This window comes from Phragmites australis, chromosome 2 (genome assembly GCF_958298935.1).
Source record: "Phragmites australis chromosome 2, lpPhrAust1.1, whole genome shotgun sequence".
In the NCBI taxonomy this organism is placed as follows: domain Eukaryota; kingdom Viridiplantae; phylum Streptophyta; class Magnoliopsida; order Poales; family Poaceae; genus Phragmites; species Phragmites australis.
Genome location: NC_084922.1, coordinates 10,626,912 through 10,647,306, shown reverse-complemented (window position 1 = coordinate 10,647,306; position 20,395 = coordinate 10,626,912). Strand labels below are relative to the sequence as shown.

At 42.9% G+C, this 20,395-nt stretch overlaps 2 protein-coding genes across 4 annotated transcripts; both read left to right on the top strand.

Moving 5' to 3' along the window:
- The first annotated feature begins 2,313 nt into the window (after positions 1-2,313).
- LOC133899251 (cysteine proteinase inhibitor 12-like) lies at positions 2,314-6,006 on the top strand. The gene is made up of 4 exons (XM_062340234.1): positions 2,314-2,575; positions 2,713-2,932; positions 5,366-5,511; positions 5,602-6,006. Exons 1-4 carry the CDS (start codon positions 2,378-2,380, stop codon positions 5,755-5,757), a joined length of 720 nt encoding a protein of 239 aa, XP_062196218.1. The 5' UTR covers positions 2,314-2,377; the 3' UTR covers positions 5,758-6,006.
- A 2,737-nt stretch (positions 6,007-8,743) lies between these two features.
- Positions 8,744-16,458, top strand: LOC133899233 (actin-related protein 6). Of its 3 annotated transcripts, XM_062340220.1 has the most exons (9): positions 8,744-9,013; positions 10,845-11,361; positions 11,452-11,636; positions 14,163-14,361; positions 14,434-14,497; positions 15,645-15,729; positions 15,813-15,863; positions 15,989-16,051; positions 16,146-16,458. In XM_062340220.1, the coding sequence occupies exons 2-9, from the start codon at positions 10,930-10,932 to the stop codon at positions 16,273-16,275; spliced, it is 1,209 nt and encodes a 402-aa protein (XP_062196204.1). In that variant the 5' UTR covers positions 8,744-9,013; positions 10,845-10,929; the 3' UTR covers positions 16,276-16,458. The 3 variants fall into 3 exon arrangements, 2 of the variants coding, with proteins under 2 accessions (XP_062196204.1, XP_062196196.1); XR_009906335.1 differs by having other exon boundaries at positions 10,845-11,636; positions 15,813-15,903; positions 16,146-16,215; XM_062340212.1 differs by having other exon boundaries at positions 10,845-11,636.
- The last annotated feature ends 3,937 nt before the right edge of the window (positions 16,459-20,395 follow it).

Below are 20,395 nucleotides of genomic sequence, written 5' to 3'. Positions count from 1 at the left end.
ATGTGTTCGTGCCATGCATGTCATCAGAACGACCATGTAAAACGTACCCTTAGTCTTGTAGAGTACTTGGGTGCCCTTTGTCACCGAAGGTTTCACCGGAGTCCTTACCGGTGACCCCGCAAAGGTGCTGCCACTAGGGCCGATCTGACCGCCACTAAGGCCGATCTAACCGTTAGTAGAACGGTTCAAAATATTAGTCAGCCATATGGTCAAGGTCTGACTACCATTAGGGCGGTCTAACCGTTGGTCGGTGGTCTGACCACCACCATGCCTGCAGTATGACCGCTAGAGGCCAAAACCTTTTGCATGTCGACGTTTTGACCACCACTTCAATGACGGTCTGACTGTCAGCCACTTAAAGCTATATGCACTTAGGTTGCATTATCCGGAGTTTCAAACTTTGAAACCCTAATCTTTTAGCAATTTTTTGCAATGTTTTCAAAACACGACACTCTATTATTATTCAAGCAAGCATAGTTTACATATTTTTCCATCGTTCATTTGTTTATGCATGCATTCTTGATTCGTTTAGAGAACATTGCGCCAACGATCCAAGTGAGTGAAAGCAACATCAATCTATCTGAGTTCTGTGAGTATTGCACCGGGAGTATCAAGCAACCGCTAGAGCAGCGAGGCAAGCATCTAAGCATATTGCACCCTTTTTGTTGAATTGAATGGAGTCTAAATTGATAAGTCATTACTTAGGTATGTTTGCATGTTTAGCGAGTCGTTGTCAAGCTTATATGGGTAGAACCTTTGTTGATTGCATTACCTCTAACTTGAGTTGTTGATTATCCATATCCTTATAGCTTTGATAACATTGTTGATGTCTAACTTAAGAGTTATTCGAAATGCTTAACAATGCATAGGTATTCGGTAGAAGTCGAGTAATAGTTCAACCATTGTTCGCGAGCTTAGGGCTGTAGGATCTAGGATACCGACTAGATGGGGGTGAATAGACGGGTTTTAAAACTAATTGCTAAGTGATCAACAAAACTTGCGGAAACAAACTAAAGATCCCTAAAGCAATATGAAAATAACTAAGAGCTATGCCAAGGTTTGCAATCCTAAGGTGTCATACAACAATTTATATTCTAAGAAGATAGATTGCATAAAATAAATTGCATGAAATTAAATTACTCAAAGGATGATACACGAAATTTATCTCGTGGTATCAGTGATTTTTCGATCACCCATAATCCACGTTGAGGAGAGTTCAAGATTCTAACCACTTCTCTATCAAGTATCCAATTTTTACATGAGAAAAGGCTCACACCGAGCAACTTGATCTTAAATCGGAATAAAACAAGAACTACTCAATACCTTGATTCCACTATAGTAGCACTTAGCCTCTCCGGCAAGTCATGCTCAATGCCTCTCACAATCACCGTCGTGGCTCCTTCACAATCTCCTTTGAAGGACTCAACAACTCAACAACTTTCAAGCCGTCTAGGAGGCGATAACCTCCAAGAGTAACAAGTCGATGACGCTTGCTTGAAGGATCATTAGTGCTCCAATGCTTAAACTCTTCAAAGTTATGCACTAGATGCTCTCACACTCTCAAAAAATACAACCACTAAGCCAAGAGAGGGAGAGGAGAAAGGCAAGAGCTCCAATAAGTTGTAGTGAAGTGCTAGACCCCTTTATTGAACTAGCTAAGCTCTTATTTATAGCCCACACTCAAGAATATAGCCGTTGCTATTGATTTGACACATCTGCGGGCGGTCAGATCGCAGCTCAAACGGCGGTCGGACCGCCGCAAATACAATGGCGACAAAAGGCGTGATGATCCGCGGGGAGGAGCAGCGCCAGTGGGATCCGCGGGGACCGGATCCCGACGACGAGATCTGTAGGGAGTGACGGGAGGAGCAGTGGCGGCTTCACATCAGCACCAGTGAGCATGAGCAGCTTCACATCGGCACCGGGGATCCACGGGAGCGGTGAGAGGAGTAGCTCTAGGGATGAGGGCGGACTTCTCGCCCTCGCTAGAGAAACGTTGGTGTCTCGGGTGAAGCTATGGAGGTCTGTATCGTAGTGGGAGCGTATAGAGGCGAGCAGATGGTTAGAGGATGTCATACATGAGAGAGATACTATATCTGATGTGTGAAAGAAGTGGGATAACGTGTCCGTCAAAATAGCGTGCACGATGAAGATATTGTTGGAGCACCAAATTAAAGAGGTAAGATGAGGAATGAGATAGAATAGCGGTTAAAGATGCTCCGTAGACGCCTCCACGTGTCCCGCAACTGCTCCTGACCCCAACCCGACCGACGAGGCGGCGAGTGGGTCCCCTTCCCCCGCCCGTTACCCCCGCGAGAGCGGAACCCCTCAACGAAGCAAGCAAAGCAAACCGCAAGGGCTAGTACTCCAGTGGAGCATGCGCGTTGCCGCGACGCGACTCGCCGCCGCTTCGTTTCCCCTCCTACTCCTACTCATCCTGCCCCTCGCGATCGGAGCAGCCATGGCCGGCCACGTCCTCGGCGCAGCGTGCGAGAACCCCGCCGCCGCCGCCGCCAACAGCGCCGAGGCCGACGGGATCGCCCGCTTCGCCGTCGACGAGCACAACAAGCGCGAGGTGAGTGGCGTGGCGCCCACCGAGCTCCCCCTCGCTTGCCACTTTCTGGATTCCTTTCCCTTGCAGCGGTCCGTGATCCCCCGCTTGATGCGATGTGGTTCTGATTTGGGGAGGATTTTGTGCTTGCGTGCGTGCAGAACGTGCTGCTGGAGTTCGTGCGGGTGGTGGAGGCCAAGGAGCAGGTGGTGACCGGCACGCTGCACCACCTCACGCTCGAGGCCATCGAGGCGGGCAGCAAGAAGGTCTACGAGGCCAAGGTCTGGGTCAAGCCCTGGCTCGACTTCAAGGAGCTCCAGGAGTTCCGCCACAAAGGGGACGCCACCGCCTTCACCAACGCCGACCTCGGCGCCAAGATAGGTTCGTGCTCCCGCGCATGAGATCCTTGTGGCTTGCTTGCCTGTGACTGCAAATAGACGGGAGGGACTGGGGATTTTATGGTGAGTGCGAGGTGTTTGTACAAATGCTTAATGTTGGATATGGGCTATGACTTCCTTTGAAACAAGATAAGAAAGCGTGGGAATATTGGAGGGTGTGTGTTGATCTAGTTTGGAATCATGGGTACTCATTTTCCTTCAAATTCTAAATTTAAGTGGCAAATATCATATTGATGAGTGGTGGATCCTAAATGGCTGTTCTATTGAATGCAAACCGATATTTAGTTATTCCTCAAAATTGTTTGTCATATTTTAGAATGCAATAATGGGGTCAAGATTTCATGAACAGGCGTCCAAGTATTGGCATTCACTGTATTTCTTTATACTTTAGATCATTTAAATGAAAAAACCTGGTTCTAGATCATCCTTGGGAGAGCACGAAAATTTTGCCCTTTCAAATCAAGGGACTCAGACTTTTTGTCCAAGGGCGTCAAGACGGAGTGACTGCAGTTGGTTTGTGGAAAGAATTAATTGCAGCATTTGTCCTGTATGTCAATCTCTTCCTTTAAACATCATCTTTGGGGTGAGACAGGCAGCAACAGTTTGAAGTGGAGTTCAGCTAACATTACCTCAAGTTAATGGATTTCTAGGCTGAGCTTCATAGTTTGAAGCCTCAAATTGTCAACAGCATCGAGGGAAGTCTTATCGTGATATTGCAACAGATGTCATATTGTGACAAACTAGTGATAGCTTGGTAGGTGGCTGAGCTTTTTCGCCTTAAAGTACTTATGAGTTTGGTTGGTTGTATGTAGTATAGGGACATCAAATGCTAATAGATTTTGAGTATTCAAGATGTTTCATATTGTTCTGTTTGCTGTTTAAATAACCTGGGGAGATCCTTTTGAGACTGGACGCAGACTTGATTGATCATAGCTTGGGGAAGTTGATCATTGCGAATGTGCCTTCCTAACGTTGAGTCTCGACACAATATGCTGCTCTTTTATATCCACCTTTGGGCAGATATTGTGATGATTAGAGTCACAAAGTGTGAATTATGGATTACCAGTGCAAACCTACCTTGCCTGGTTCTCCCAGTAATTGCCACTATGTCATTCACCCAGCTAACTGACGCATCAGCTGGATATACCATCACTTGACTGTTGCCATGGTTAGCTATGGACGCACGTCCAGTAAGTTGTCATTCTAGCAAAATTGGTTGTTATGAAATGGTCAGAGAATTGGTGCCCTATGGTTAGACCTGCTAACAGTTTGGTTTGATCGGGTTTAACAGTTTGGGTCTTTGAATGGGTTGTGTTTGGATGGTTTGAGAATGGGTTGGAGAGCTAACGGTCTGGGGCGGTTTGGTTTCCATCATCCAGTGGGTTGGATTGGTCTGAGAAACCATTCCTTCAAATTGGTTTGAGAACCGGTTTGAACCCGTTGGTGAGATGCCTGTGCTTCCTCACCAAACCCTCAACTCGAACGCCGCCTCCCATGGTCCCACCACCCCAGCTAGTCGCCGCCTCTGCCTTTGCTCCTGGCGCTCCACCACGTGCTCTCCCTCATCCTCCACATCACCTCTCTGCGTCACCTCTTGCAGGCCCACACCTTCCTTCTTCCCCACGGCGGCCACCGCCACCTGCGCTTCCTCTGCGTGCTCTTGCTAGCCTCCCTCCCCCTTGCACCTCCACCCCTCTCTGTATCCCTCAGGGCTGCCGTGTGCCTCCCGCACCTTCGCGGTGGCCTCGGACCTTGCTATGCTGACAGTCTTGTGGTCGTGGACTCGTGGCTTGGTTCTCTGCAGTCGGTAGATCCACCAAGGGGACGGGGGCTGGGCGGGCTTGAGCCCCCTACCCCTAGGAACACTTGAGAAGGAGGAAGAAGAAGAGAAAAGAGGAGGGGAAGGAGGAAGAAGAAGAGATTGAGCCCCCCCCCCCCCCCCTAAATGTTTGCTCTGGATCCGCCACTGTCTGCAGTGGTCTGAAGCTTGTGTATTGGAGTGGAGAGTGGACGGGTGATGGTTTGGTCATTTGCAGAAGAGAAGCCGTGGGTTGGGATTCAGTTTCTAATGGGTTGAACCCATGGTTAGACAAATAGTTTGGTTTGGTTTGGGCTGAAAGGAAGTCACGGTTTGGGGTGGTTTGGTTTCTGCAGGTCGAGGAATGGTCTGGGCTGGGTTGACGAAACTGTGCATGCTTGAAGTGGGTTGCTGTGCGTTCGGTTTGGATTCGAGACCATTAGCAGGGCTACCTGTGGTTAGATCACATTTTTCTTGTCGTTTAGTCCTGTTAAGGATTGGTAACACATGAATGTATGTCAAAACCTAGATTACGAATTTGTGAACAGGAGGGAGGTCTTATGATGAAGATATTATTTGTAACTAGTATTATTGGTATTTAACTGGGTGATATTTCAGGTGGACATGAGTCCAGTTGGCGCGATGTCCCTGTACATGATCCTGTAGTCAAAGATGCTGCAAATCATGCTGTGAAATCAATACAAGAGAGGTCAAACTCCTTGTTTCCGTATGAACTTCTTGAGATCATTCGAGCAAAGGCAGAGGTTAGCTGTTGCAAATTGGTTCTTTATTCTGAAGTTCTTTAAATGTTACAGCATTTGGCTGAAAGTTTACTTTGATACTCCTTTGACCAGGTTGTGGAAGGCTTTGTAAAATTTGACATTGTCATGAAACTGAAGAGAGGTAGCAAGGAGGAGAAAATCAAAGCCGAGGTCCATAAGAATCTGGAAGGGGCTTTCGTGCTGAACCAGCATCAGCCGGCGGAGGATGATGAGTCGAGCAGCCAGTGAATTTCTGACGTAACGAGACGTAATACTTTGTAGTTTGTGTTCCATAATAAAGAGAGAAAAACGTCTTCACTCGAGATATCTTCTGGATACCATGTATTCGACACTGGTGCTTGCTCCTAGCTGGTCAGGCAAACTGGTGTCCTCTCGTCCCTGTTTCTGCTACTGCGATTCTAGGCATCTGAATTTGTAACTTTCAGAGCTAATGGTGGGTAATGAGACACCTTGTTAATATGAAATCCTATATTGAAGTATCTCTGACTCACCACTTTTCTCTTTACTTAAGAGCGATGCAGGGAAGTTGAACCGTGTTAGCCTACAGGGCCTGAGAAATTAGAGGTCGGTGCGAAATTCAAAATTAGGTCATATGTATAAGAAAATGCACTTTTAAAAACAAGTATTTTATTTATCATATCAGTAATTATTTTCTATGATCCTGTTTGGTAGAGTTATAGTTTCAAGATATGTAAAAATTGAAGTTAGTAAGATAAAATAAAATGATTTAAATATATATTTTTTAAGTTCAAAATAAGAATAAGACTTTTTAATAAAAATCATCAATCTGTCTACCGTTCTAAGAATTCCTAAGTTAGAAATGACTAACTTCGAGAGTTTTGTCAAACAGGCCATAAGAAATACAACTGGCTAGAAAGTATATATTAGAATTCTTAACTACTAATCTACACATATTAATATTTTTAACTAAATAATTTATCTTTTAGATGAAACACGCCATCCTTACTCTAAAAGCTATTATAGCCTATCTACTAAGTCTTTTTTGTGTTATTGTAAAACGCACGTAGAATTTCAACAATTTTAATTTTGATAAACTTCTCTCTATCATTACCATAATCACCGGAGTAGCCAACAAAATTCTATATGCAATAATGATATTAGGAAAACAATCGTCGTTTCAGAAAATTGAAAATATCAACATGACTTTATTGATTTCTCAATCACCCAACCGGCAATTAATATGGGTATTTGCTGAAAAGTGTTGCAACGAGAACCTAAATGGGGGCCTCCTATTTTGGGGGGGCCTGTGCAGAACACAGGCTGCACAGGCCATTGGTACGGGCTACTTACTTGCTCATGTATCTTATCAGATGAGTTAGTGGCTCGTCCACTTCTTTTGTGAACGGTTGAATAAAACCTCTGTGCGAGTGAGTGAAGTCTTCTTCGCGAGAAATAATCAACAGGGAGCCGAGTTTGCTCTTCTTTCACTGGCAGCTACGAGAAGGCGTGCACAACATGCCTGATAACCTCGCGGCCTCGACTGGCGTTGCTTTGTTATGGTCCAAACCGATTCTTCAGCGCAAATTGGATATACGCGATTTCGAGACATTGCAGTTCGAATAATGGCGCTACAAAAAGTATGAAATTAGTAATGTGCCACGCCGAAGCAAGTTTATGTGGTCTTTTGCCACTCGTTTTGTTTGGAGATTTTGCCCTTTGAGTTATCTCTGTGCCGGATGCTAACCAGGAGGCGGCGCATCCGTCCATATCCAGCTGCGTTATTTGGATTGGATTTTTGAAGGAAAGAACACAAGATCTTCCTTCGACATTGAGTTTTCAAGGGCAAAACGATACAACCATGAGGCAAGCCGACGCGAACGAAGAAATTCCTCTGCTGTGGGAAAAAAGTGTACCGTGTAGATACCAAGGTTTAAGCCCGTGTCTTAAAAAAAAGTAAAAGGGTTTAGGACTCGTTTGGATCCATGCCCATGCTTATCCTGCCAAATATTGACTGTCATGTCCAAATTAGCTACTGTTTGGATGGATGTAACTCAATTTTTGGCTTGCCGCAGCCTGTTGTTGGTATCACCTAGCCCCCACAAGTTAATTCCTCACCAACGCGCAGATGAACCAACAGCGTGAAAATCAATCACTAATCTTTAGTCGAGCCAACTCTTGACAGGGTTGGACATGACACGATTCAAATTTGTTCTAAGCTTATCTAAGTATGTAGAGTATAGGTGCATTAAATTCAACGTTAAAGTGGGAAGATTCTGGTATCGTTACTCATTAAGAGTGATAATTGTATTTATGGTTTTGATACTTAGTAGGTTCTGTATCTGATAAGTTTATATTTAGGTTCTATTTTCACCTATAAGTCTTTCAAGTTGAACACTAAAATAAGTTAGATTAGACTTAGGTTTATAAGAGTAACTTCAACCGACTTCCTTTCCAGCTCTCTATAGTCAAAAGTAGCGATCCACCTCAAAATATCATCTCCAACCAACTCGCCAACTCACTCGCTATATCTTTTCACTCCTATCCAGTCCGTCTCGCTCTCCAGGTCTAGTGAGCAGGAGAGAGGCTCGCTATGGGACAAAACGCAAGAGGAGCCGACGCTGACAGATGGACCCGCTGGTGAACAGTACTGACAGCTCCAATTTCTTTTTCCCATTTCCTGTGTTCAAACAGTGATCTTCTATTACTCTAAAAATCCTAAAAAAATTATAGGTGTTCTATAATTCATGTGCAACCTATTTTAACTAAATTCGTCAAAAAACCTATGTAAAATTTAAACTAAAATTATCAAAAAAAATATATTTTTATAACTTCTAACAATTGTTAAGGCATCAAATCAATTCTCAAAAATTTGAAAAAATTTATTAATAATCTTCTTATGTGATGGACTAATTTCTAAAATTATTTTCAATCCTAGGTTATATAGTGAAAAAATAATTTTCTTTGTAATGCTTATTTATATGTATTTTTTTAATTTCATGTGGTATTCTTCTTTTAATTTAATTTAAATTCAAATAAAATTTAAATATATACAAAATTTAGCCGTTAGAAATATAGTTGTTGTAAATATTTTTTATTTATAGGATACTAATAAAATATAGAGGAGTAAAATTTAGAGAGCGGGATTTAGATAATCGGTTGGAGCATGTAGAGAAATAGAATGATAATTTTTTATAGATAGAGTGAGATTTAAAGAGTCTATTGGAGGTACTCTTTCATAGATAACCAACCCGAAACGTAAAATGCAGGACGACCTTTCCAGCAATCCACAGCCAGGCAGCCACTGAGAAAAACCTAAAGCTAACACTCGTTCCGCCGCCATTCGCAGTCCCCAAGGCCGGAAGCGCCGTCGCCGCCTAGTCCGCCACGCTCCTCGCCGTCCGTAGATCCGGCCTCGCCGTCCGCGCCGACCCCTCCGGCCTCGCCGACTCGCTGTCCACGCCGCCCCCTCCTCTCGCACTCCTAGTCTTCCTCCTCCTCCGGTTCCGGTCCTCCCCTGGCCCTGGTAAGCACACTGCAGACTGGAGATGCAAATTGCGAGGAGGTTGTTTGTTGGATGTGTTTTGTGGCAGCAGCCAGCAAGTAGTTGTCTGCACTCTGCAGACGTGCATTCTTGAGTTGAGTGCTGTCGATTGTAATTCTGTAAAGGGTGGCTGGGTTAAACTACTGTCCATACTGAATTAGTGATCAAATTACTTCTCCTGCAAGCACGGCTCTGTTAATTTGATTTGCTTAATTTGATTGTTCATTCTAGTAGTGAAATTATGTGTTCAAATCAAGGTGTATGTTCTGTGTAATAAGACGTGACAATCATTATTGAATCAGCCAAAGATCAATCCTTTTCTTTTGTGAGGCTTGGCCGAAGACAGAGAGTTGAACAATGCTGGCCTTTAGTCATTTATTCTTGTTGGAGTTGGACAATTAGACTAAACTGAGTGTTGACTTTTGAAGTTGAACTGTGTTGTACTGTTGTATTGTACTGCTAAAATGCTGATTGCTGAACAGCCTGAACTAACTGTTGTATTGCTGAATTTAGTCTAGCTGAATTGAGTATTGAAGTGTTGAACTGAGTGTTGTACTGCTGAACTGAAACCCGGTGGGCACCCGAAACCTGACGGGCACCCGACCGGTGTGGGTTCGGGTGCCAGTTTTCACCCGCTTGTCATGTCGGGTTGAGGCTGTCGGGTTTTGGGTCGGGCATGGTTTTTCTCCACCTGGACCTGACCTGACCCATTGCCACCCCTAGTTGTGTATGTAACTTGGTTAACTGCTCAAGTGCAGCATGGAAGGAACAACCTAGCTGTCTAATATAATTTCATCTAATCAACTTCTACATTCTAGTAGAAAATGAAAACACCAAACATTGGCATCTAGAAAAGCAAAGATTGAGGCTACTTCTCCGAGGGAGACCGAAGCAACCAACTATGATGCCACGAACAGATAGTACCTTCAAAATTTGAACCTTGCAATCTAATGTTCGCCTAGCAGGTACTTCATTCAATCATCTCATGCCAAATTATCTACTTTTAGCAAAGAATGTTTAATGTCCACCAAAAATGAATCGACCACTTTGATTAAATTTGTTCGAGTTGCAGGGGCGAAATTAATGTTGGGGCATTGGGGTTCAGTTGAACCCTCAAGATTTTTTGAAAAAAGCTGCACCTACGCCTTGGATGGATTGATCCTGCGCGCTGAAGAAGAACCTGATCGAGCCATGGATTGGCGGGTTAGACTATGAGCACAATACTACCATCAACCCGCCAATCCATGATTTGATTAGGTTATTCAGCGCGCAAGATCAATCCATCCAAGGCGTAGGTGCAGTTTTTTCCAAAAAATCTTGGGGTTTTAACTGAACCCCAATGTGATTTTACCCCTGCAGCTCGAACAAATTTGATCAAAGTGGTCGATTCATTTTTAGTGAACATTAAACTTTCTATGCTAAAAGCAGTTCATTTGGCATGACATGATTGAATTAAGTACATGTTGAGCGAACATTAGGTTGAAAGGTTCAAATTTTGAAGGTATTATCTGTTCGTGGAATCATATTGGTTGATTCGGGCTATCTTAGAGAAGTAGAGCCTCAATATTTGCTTTTCTAGATGCCATGTTTTGGTGTTTTCATTTTCTACTGGAATGTAGAAGTTGATTAGAGGAAACTATATTAGACATTTAGGCTGTTCCTTCCATGCTGCACTTGAGGAGTTAGCCAAATTATATACACAACTTTTGTTTGATTTATATTTTTTGAAACGAAACTTTTGGTTGACATTAATGCAGGAAGGTTTTTTTTTAACCATTTTGACCAATTCCATCCCCTTTCTTTTTGTATGTAGGACCCCTCTTACATTGAAGTATACAATTTGGGGTTTCATCGGCATAAGGGTAGGCTACAGTAGGAAAGGAGTGGAGGGATCTCTAATGACAGGTGGATCGAGTGTGGTGGTGGTAGACAATGGGGGTGGCCTTCTGAAGGCTGGCTTTGGCGGGGACAAGGATCCAATTGCTGTTGTCCCCAACTGTATGGCCAAACCCCCTGGTGGCAATACGAATTCCAAGAAATGGCTTGTGGCTGACCAGCTGCAGGCCGAAGATGTTGACGTGACTGGCATGACATTGAAGCGTCCTATTGATCGTGGCTATCTTATCAATATGGAGGTCCAAAGGGAGGTGTGGGAACGGGTTCTACGTAGCCTGCTGCAGGTGGATCCTACCAACTCATCCTTGTTACTGGTGGAACCCATGTTCAACCCTCCAGCACTTCAGCATGCAACTGATGAGCTTGTGTTCGAGGAATTTGGCTTCAACTCTCTTTGCGTCGCAGATGCCCCTTCCCTTGTCCACCTTTACGAGGCTAGCAGTCAACCGACGCTCTTTCGTGCTCAATGCAGCCTTGTTGTTGACTGTGGCTTCTCCTTCACTCACGCATCCCCTGTGCTACAGAACTTCACTCTGAATTATGGTGTGCGCCGTATGGACCTTGGTGGCAAGGCCCTTACAAACTATCTCAAGGAGCTCATATCATACCGTTCTCTTAATGTCATGGATGAAACTCTTCTCATTGATGACGCAAAGGAAAAGCTGTGCTTTGTCTCCCTTGATGTCCCTGGTGATCTTCGCCTTGCCAGGTCTGCTGCCTTCCTCATCTGTCATGGATACATCATATTCACTTCTTCATGTTTTTTTTTTGAAGTGCAATGGAATATTCAATTAAATTTAAAGTTCTATGGTGACCTTGATGTGGAAAGGGCAACTAGGAGCACATAGCATTTGAACTCTGAATGAGTTGTTTGCGTAACCAATTTAACTACATGTGCTGATATCCTAGTAATTTTGATACTGAAACTTGTAGCTTCCAAAAAATATGGCATTGCGCGTGTACATGAGTGTGTGGGAGGGTGGGAGCCAACATTTTTAGCTGAAAATTCACTATAGGCATGCAAAGCGTAAAAGATGCCGGGGAAGTGCAGGTATGAAGTGTTATTCTAGGGCCAAACAGATCACGACCTTAACATTTGAATTTCAAGAATGCAAACTTTTCTTTCCGGCAAAAAAAAAACACATTTTTTTTAGGTAAAGTCCTATACCTGGGTTATGTTTTCTCCAGAAAATTGTATAGAAACGTCTTCCTAAAGCACACTGAATTTAATATGATAAGAGCTGATCCCTCTGGATGCCATGAGATGTTCAAAGCCATGCTGAAAATGTTACTGAGGATATGTTTCTTCGCTAGATTTTTTTTCAGAAATATGTTCATAAAGCATATTGGATTTTAGAGTTGTTAGAACACATGTTCCATCTAGATGCTGTATTATGTTTTAAAGAACATGCTAGACAATGTAGTTATTCACAATGCTTGCAATCGTACTAATCAGTTAAGGAAACTAAGTGCTAGTGGTCTCATGGAGTCCAAGGGCTTTATGTTAGGACTTGGAAGATTAATGCATGGATTTTCTCGCGTGGGATTGTTTAGTTGATGTAAGTAATTCAAAGCTAGCCTTCTTAGAGCCTGATATTTTTTGGGCAATATACTTGAAACCATAGTTATTACAGCGGTAAGGCGAGATGAGGTGCTTGATTACCTTCACACCTTTTAGGCGAGTATGGCATGTGGCGAGGCGACGCCATACTCACTTCACATGAATGCACAAGCACAAATTTTGAAACAATTATGTTGAATAGCATACCTTGATGAATGGTGATGACATTGTCCTTTCTTTGCTCTTCTGCTCAGCTGCTCCAGCCATGGCACTTGCACTTGCTGCTCTATCAGTCATCCTTGCTGTCCCTATAAAATAAATAGCAGTACATGGTAAATAGCTGCTCTAACAGAAGTACATGACATTTGAAATTTAGGCAAAGCAGAGCACAAGTGCACAACTGCACAACTAATAACAAGCTATCAACATTCAGCAATCAGCACAGAACTACAAAGCAAAGCACAGGGCAATCAGCGATCAGGCAATCAGCACAACAGTACATTTGAAATAGCTGCTCTAAGTTAGTACCAGCCTACCAGGCTATTAGGAACTAGCAGTACATTTGAAAGCAGAGCACAGAGCCTCTAACAACTAGCAGTATTAGCAAAGCAGAACACAAGTGCACAATTAATAACAAGCAATGAAGCAGTACCAGGCTATCAGCATTCAGCAATCAGCACAGAACTATATAGAGCAAAGCATTACCAGGGCCGGCAGAGCAGAGCAACTGCACAACTACACATAGTAGACCAAGTTACTACACAACTACACATAGTAGACCAAGTTACTACACAACTACACAGAGCAGAGCAACTGAGCAAATACCTGCGGAGGAGTCGACGAGCTGCGCCGGCGCTGCTGCGGCCTGCGAAGTTGCAGGGGAGTAGATACCCGGCGGAATGGGTGGGGGAACGGTGGATCGGCGGGGGACAGGAGGAGACAGTGACATATGACAGGAGACGGCGGCGAATGAGGTGGACTGGAGGTCTGGAGCGGCGGGAGGCGGATGGCGGCGGATTTGATTCTGGGCTTAAGACTTGAGAGATGAGAGATGGCAGCAGGAGTCTAGACTTTGGAGTCTGGTCTTAGCCTCTTAGGTCTGGTACCCTTTCCCCCGCTCTGCGTATTACCTCCCCCCCCCCCCCCCCCACGCGCGTCCCAATTTTTTCCACCCGCGCGCGTTGCTCGACCTTGCGGCGGCCGCCTCCCTCATTATGTAAACATCAAATCTTCTCAGTTGTAAACAAGTATTATATACACTGAACTCCCACTAACTGTGTTAACATTGTATATCAGAAATATTAAAGATTTTCAAGCATGGATATTCTGATATTGGAATATTACTGACCAATGTTGTATGTTATTGTATCAAAGTTAAATTTGGAGACTTGGAACTTCGAATTGTATCACTTCGACTGCAGATATCTAGTGTGTTAAGGGTACTCTTGCTAGGCTAAGATTAGATGTTACTTTTACCTCATTTGGTATTCAGTTGGTTAATTTTTCGATACAGTTGAGGATGTTTAGCCATCTATGCTTCTGGTTAAAAAGATTCTGATTACACTGTCTTTTCTAGTGTAGGTAATTGTGCCTACCTGCCAATCTTTTTTTGCACCATCTTTGTTCATTGGTTACTCAAATCTCTTACCAGCATGCTGTGCAATTGCTTGGCAGGTCATCATCTAAGGACAACCCTTTTAGATGTTCCTACATTCTCCCTGATGGCATAACATACAAGAAAGGGTTTGTCAGGGACATGGATGAAGCACTTAGATACTGCTCTCTGCCTCTCGATGGAAAATCGTATAGAAAAGACCATGACATGGATACAGACAAGTTCGAGGATCGGAAAAAGCTAGAATTAAGTCAAAATGTAACACTCTGAGTCTCAGTTATGTGCCTTACGCTTCCTTCAGTATCATTTATTGAAGTTTTTACTCTGCAGGAATTTGTCTTGACCAATGAGAGGTTCCTCGTTCCGGAGATGCTTTTTCATCCAATTGATCTTGGTTAGTGTCAATGTTAAATGTCATATATACTTCTGTCCACAACATTTAATATATATGTGCTACAGTTTTTCCGTCATTTGTGCTCCCAAATTTTGTTAGCCGGCATATTGCTATCTATGAAGATTAAATCTCTGTCTCATGCTTTTCTTTTCAGTTTATTTCCTAAAAATCATTACAAGACACAAAAGTTGTTTTTTAGTAAATTTCACAAAACTACACTATGTTTGTAAAAACTATCTCAAACCACACTTCTACAAAGCTATTTCACACAACTACACTTTTCTTATCCTGACGTATCATAGAAACACACTTTTAATAATAAATTTCATAAAACTACACTTTCATTGTCATTTCATATCACAAACCTACACATTTTAAGAATCTATATCACAAAACTACACTTATTGTCATTCCATTTCAGAAAGCTACATTTCTGAAAGTGTAGATTTGCGATATTGAGTGACAAAAAAAAAGTGTAGTTTTGTGATACAGAATGTCAACGGACGTGTAGCTTTGTGATACAAAATGACAGGAAGAGTGTAGTTCTATGAGAATGATTCTTATAAGTGTAGTTTTACGATAGAGAGTAACAACAAAAGTGTAGTTTTGCGAAATTGATCTTTAGAAGTGTGGTTCTGTGATAGTTTTTACAATCTTAGTGTAGTTTTATGAAATTCACTCTTTTTTCTTTCCATCTGCACTTCATTCTGACCAAGTTTGTTTGTTTGTTTTTTGGGTGATTGGGAGGATTTGCCCTGTACACATAGAGCAATGCAACACCTGTAACATATCTAGGCTCAGTGACTACTAGGATAACAATCCTTGCGAGTGGCTCAGGAGTAGCGATTCCATTGACCTGCTAATTCATATGCTCATCAGTTTCTCTTCTGCTTACTAAATTTCACTTTTATCATCGTTTTCCCCTTAACATTGGCAAGGTACAGAACACAGGAGGTTTTAGGTTGTTTATTTTTCTTCTGTGCAGTAGTTTCTCTTCCGCATACTGAATTTCACTTGTATCATTGTATTTTCCCTAACTTTGGCAAGGAATAGAATGCAAGAGGTTCATAACAAATAGACTGCTAGGTGCGTACATGTTTAAGCTGCTCATTGCTGCCATTGTAATCTCTACTGTGCATGTTTGTAGGTATGAATCAAGCTGGGCTTGCTGAGTGTATAGTTCGTGCTGTACAAGCCTGCCATCTATATCTTCAACCAGTGCTTTTCGAGAGGTATCATTTATTTGGACATATATCTGCACCTCTGTTCATCTTTGAATATGCTATTCGTGTTGACATTGTTGGGTTGTTTCCAGCATCATCTTGACAGGTGGAAGCACATTGTTCCCCAGATTCACTGAAAGATTGTGAGTTGTTTCTTCAGCATTAGAGGCTCTACGCTATTTTGTGCGTTCTGAGAGGGCCATCATATACACTTTTTACTTTGTGCGTTTCAAGGTGGTCACTGAGATTGTGTCAACTGTATTGACAGGGAGAGGGAACTTCGGCCTCTTGTCCCCGACGACTACCAGGTGAAGATAATTCGTCAAGAGAAGTATGTCCGGCTCTCTATCTCGTCTCACTTTCTGTATCTGTCCCTTGCCCATGTATGTATACTAATGCCATTAACTTCCTGTTACTTTGTCTAGTCCACTTCTTGGTGTCTGGAGAGGTGGATCTATTTTGGCGTCCAGCCCCTATTTCGAATCAATGTGCGTCACAAAATCAGAGTACGAGGAAATGGGGTCAGCACGGTGTCGGCGAAGGTTTTTTCATTGAATAGTATGACAACAGCTTCATTTAGAAGAAGTGAGTGTGGCTTGTAAATATGATGCAACATGTCTTAGATCAGGTGTCTGACAATTCAGTCATATGCAAGTTGAAGTTTGGTTTACAGTAACTAAATGGCGACTGATGTTTTGCAAGCACCTTTCCAGTTCTGTAATGGAAAGCTTTGATTAACTACTTTTGCGATTTAGAAAGTATCAATTACTACAGGTAAAATCCGGGATTTCGTACACCTGGATGTATTTATATGCTCACGCGTTCTGGACCGTCCAGCCTCGCTTGGCGTTGCGGGTTTAGTGCAAGCGTAAAAAACCCAGCACAGGATGCAGCAGGGTCCATGGGTCCAGAGCTCGCCCGGTAAGGGCACCCTCAACACAAGTACTAAAAACTGGTGGTTTCACCAAAAAGAGGTTGCAACGTAGGCTAAGCACAGCTCATAACTCTCCAACGCAGGCAACAGAGAGTTGCTGCTTCATGGGTCCACCGTCATTTTTACTTTTCCATTTGTATATTGCAACTGGACCACAGGTGCATCCCTTGGGCTGGTAATAAAAATTTAATAAAACTCCTAAGATCCTCTTGTTAGGTTAAGAAATAAAACAATACAAGTCATCTAGGAAAATAAATATAGTAGAAATAAGTGGGAATCAAAACCTTTGTGCTTGAGCTAAATCCACATCTCACAAAATTTCAAGATTTAAGGTATAGGTGTCGCAATTTGTGGCATGTAAATTTTTTGCACTTCAATTATCATGAAGACTACCTCTGCAAATTATCATCAAATTTAGATCAAAGCTAAATCAAATGAGCTTGAATTTGAGCTTCATGAAGAAATTTGAAATCATGTCGCAACATGTACTGGTGAACTTGAAAAATCTAAACTAAATTAACATCAAATTGTGCATGCAATGGAAAAGTGCAAATTCTCTGAAATTTGTGAATGATTGTTGCGTGCATTGGAATTCATTTGAATTTAATTGGAAATTGACCAATTTAATGAAAAGAGGTACAATGTGGAGAAACTTGGATAATTCCTGTGAAACATGTGACTGGAGCATGCATATGCATCATCTCTGCTTTTCCGAGCTAATTGAAGCTCAGAGCATTTGAGTAAATACATTTAAGTTTCATTTGAGTTGGTCAAATAATGGCTAAATAATGCCATGAGAAGAAACTTTAAATTGCCATTTAACATAGTCCTGGAAATAATGTTATAAATTAATACATTAATTAAAAATTAAGGCAATTTCCCTATGATTTTTGAGAATTAAATTGAACCCTTAAAAATTTCATTCAATGTATGTCCGCCATCTCTCCATCGAGCCCGAACTCCCCAGCCACATCTTCTTCATTGCCGAGCCGCCCAAGCACACCTCAGACGTCAGATGTGTTAGATATATAGGCTTAGCTCATTATATTTAAGAAAAATTCTAAATAAATCTCAAAATCCTAACTAAATGGATGTGGAGGTGTATTTTTTAATTTCTCCTTGCAAGTGGAGGTGGAGGGAGATCAACTTAAAATAAATTCTCTCATTAACCCACTTAACATGTGTGGATGAGGGGACTAGCAAAACACACATGCTCGCTCACCTCGTCGGGCTATGGCCAGGGTGAAGGACCCGTGCCCATGACACCTACGTGAATGGTCCACTGAAATCGAGTCCAGTAGCTTGCGCAGGTGCGGACTCCTTTTGCTGCGTTGGCACACACACACGCACACTACTTTAATTTTGGTTTAACATATTGTGAACAGTATTCCTGCCAAAACCAACTGGCAGCTAATCCCAGAAACCTGGATCGTCCATTCTCTTCCATCGGACGGTCCAGCGCTCTCGGAATTCGCCCCTACTGTATCGCCTTGAGCCTGAGCGCTTGTGGGGAGCTAGGAACGTTCACGAAGCATCACACCACTGTCTCCCACCGCACGTCGACCATCTCCTCCGCCCCTACGACAGTTCACTCCCAACCGACCCCTCATGCTGCTCCCATCTCCACCGGCGCCGCTTGCAACTCCGACCCCAACAACACCGTAACGCTCATAGTTACAACCCCCATGGCCACGCCCCGTCACCCTGTTCCTCTCCAACTGCCTTAACATCGCTCGCCACTCCCCTTCTCCTCTCCACAAAGGAGCCGCAGCCAAAGTGGGCCGACCATCATTCCTGCCGCCCGAGTGGGGATTCAAGGGGTGCATCCGCTTTGGTCGTTGTCTACGGTGGCCAGGGCAGGGGAGGAGGTTGTCTAGAGTGCATAAGCTTCCAGCGACCGGCAAGCCAACAGCGAACCTGCGGATGGTGAGTGCCGAGCATATCAACAAACGGTGCGTCCAACACGCTGCACACCAGCAGCCACTGCAGGATCGGCACGTGGCGGCTCACAGTCGTTGGCATCGTCTCTTCTTCCTCTTCTAGTCAGTGCACACCAGGTGCTCGGCTAAATTTCCCAACCTGATTGCTCCATCATTTGGCTTCCCATTTTCGGTACTCGCATGCTAGACTGCTTACCCATTATTGCTTCTGCCCTGGTACATGTAAATCTAATCTGCTTGTGTCTCCATTTTGGCTATGTGAGTTGAAGATGGACTTGGCATCTTACAGGGAAGAATCAATATTTTGATCTGACTATAGGAGAGTTCTTGCTTCCTTGGTAGTATATATTTAGAATGCTCATTGCGAAAGGAAATTTTTTGGTGGCTCTGGAATTACTTAAAAGAAGAATAGTACCATGCTTGTGCCTTAGAGAACATGTCTTTTGTTCAGTAACTAAAATGATTCTTATGGTTGCAGATTTCAGTGGATCAAAATATATAATTATCCTCCATCAAACTGTATGTGTTAAATTAACAAAATATTAAACTGCCACATCCAACTGACTTCTCCATCAATGTTATTCTGCTTTCATGACAATGTAGGAACAGAAACAGACAATATCTGCTGCAAGGCATTGAGAACATCAAGGTAGGCTCTAAATTATATCATGTGGGTGCAAGTTGTTTGTACGCATGTCATGAACACTTACAAAGCTCAAACCCAACAAAATATGCACCTTTTATCGTTGCTAACCTATAGACTGTAACCAGATGTAGTTCCCTAGGTGTGGCCAGAGTAAAACTTTGATCACTTTTAGAGATAATTCTGTGAGAAAATTGGTGTGATAGTGATTGTGGAGGAACTGACATAACATTTTTCATTCTTCCTTACTTTCAATCTGATTATGAATCATGTTGACTATTTACCTTATTTCTCAATTGGAAAGGTGTCTATGATAACTATACTTTCTTATCTGTAACATTACAAGTTGTAATTAACACTTTGCTTCCTTTACATCTGGACAACACATTATGTATCGTTTTTTACATTATAGATGGTCTGACATGGTACTATTCTAAATTTGTAGATTGATGTCTAGTCATGATATTATGTAAATGATCAACTTGGTTATTAACTAGAATATTATTTGAATGGTTCCCCCACACAGCAGCACTATCCCAAGCAGCTAGACACAGGGTATTTATAGGCCACAACCCAAAATGTAGCCGTTGCTCAAAGTCTGACTTCTCTGCGCATCTGGCGGTCAGATCGTAGTACAACTTGCGTTCAGACAACCACTCATCCAACATCTCTAAAACTAGTCCTGACAGCCTTTTCAGGCCTCCAGTGGTGGCATAGAGTACCAAAACTCTCTGGTTTCTGGCGGTTAAACCGGCAACACTTGGCGGTCGGTCACCTTGGTAGTCAAACCGCCACCTGTTCGAGAGAGATGAAAGTTCTCTGCAAGCTCCAAGAGTTAGACCGACCATCTTGGTGATCAGACTGCCACCGTGATGGTCAGACCAGAGTTCTTGGCGGTCAGACTGCCACTCCCTGACGAGCATATCTAACACTTAGAGAAATGACGATAACTTTTGAACCCGATGTCCGATTTAGGTGATATTTGACTCTACGAAAAGCTTATTCAGAGGACTACACATTCCTACTAATTGATTGATTTAAAACATATTAGATCAAACCTAAAACATATTCCAAAGATCTACCATAAAGAAAACTACATGAACTTTAAACTTTTACAAAACAAATTTGCAACCTAAAGGTTCCATGCGACCAAGGGTT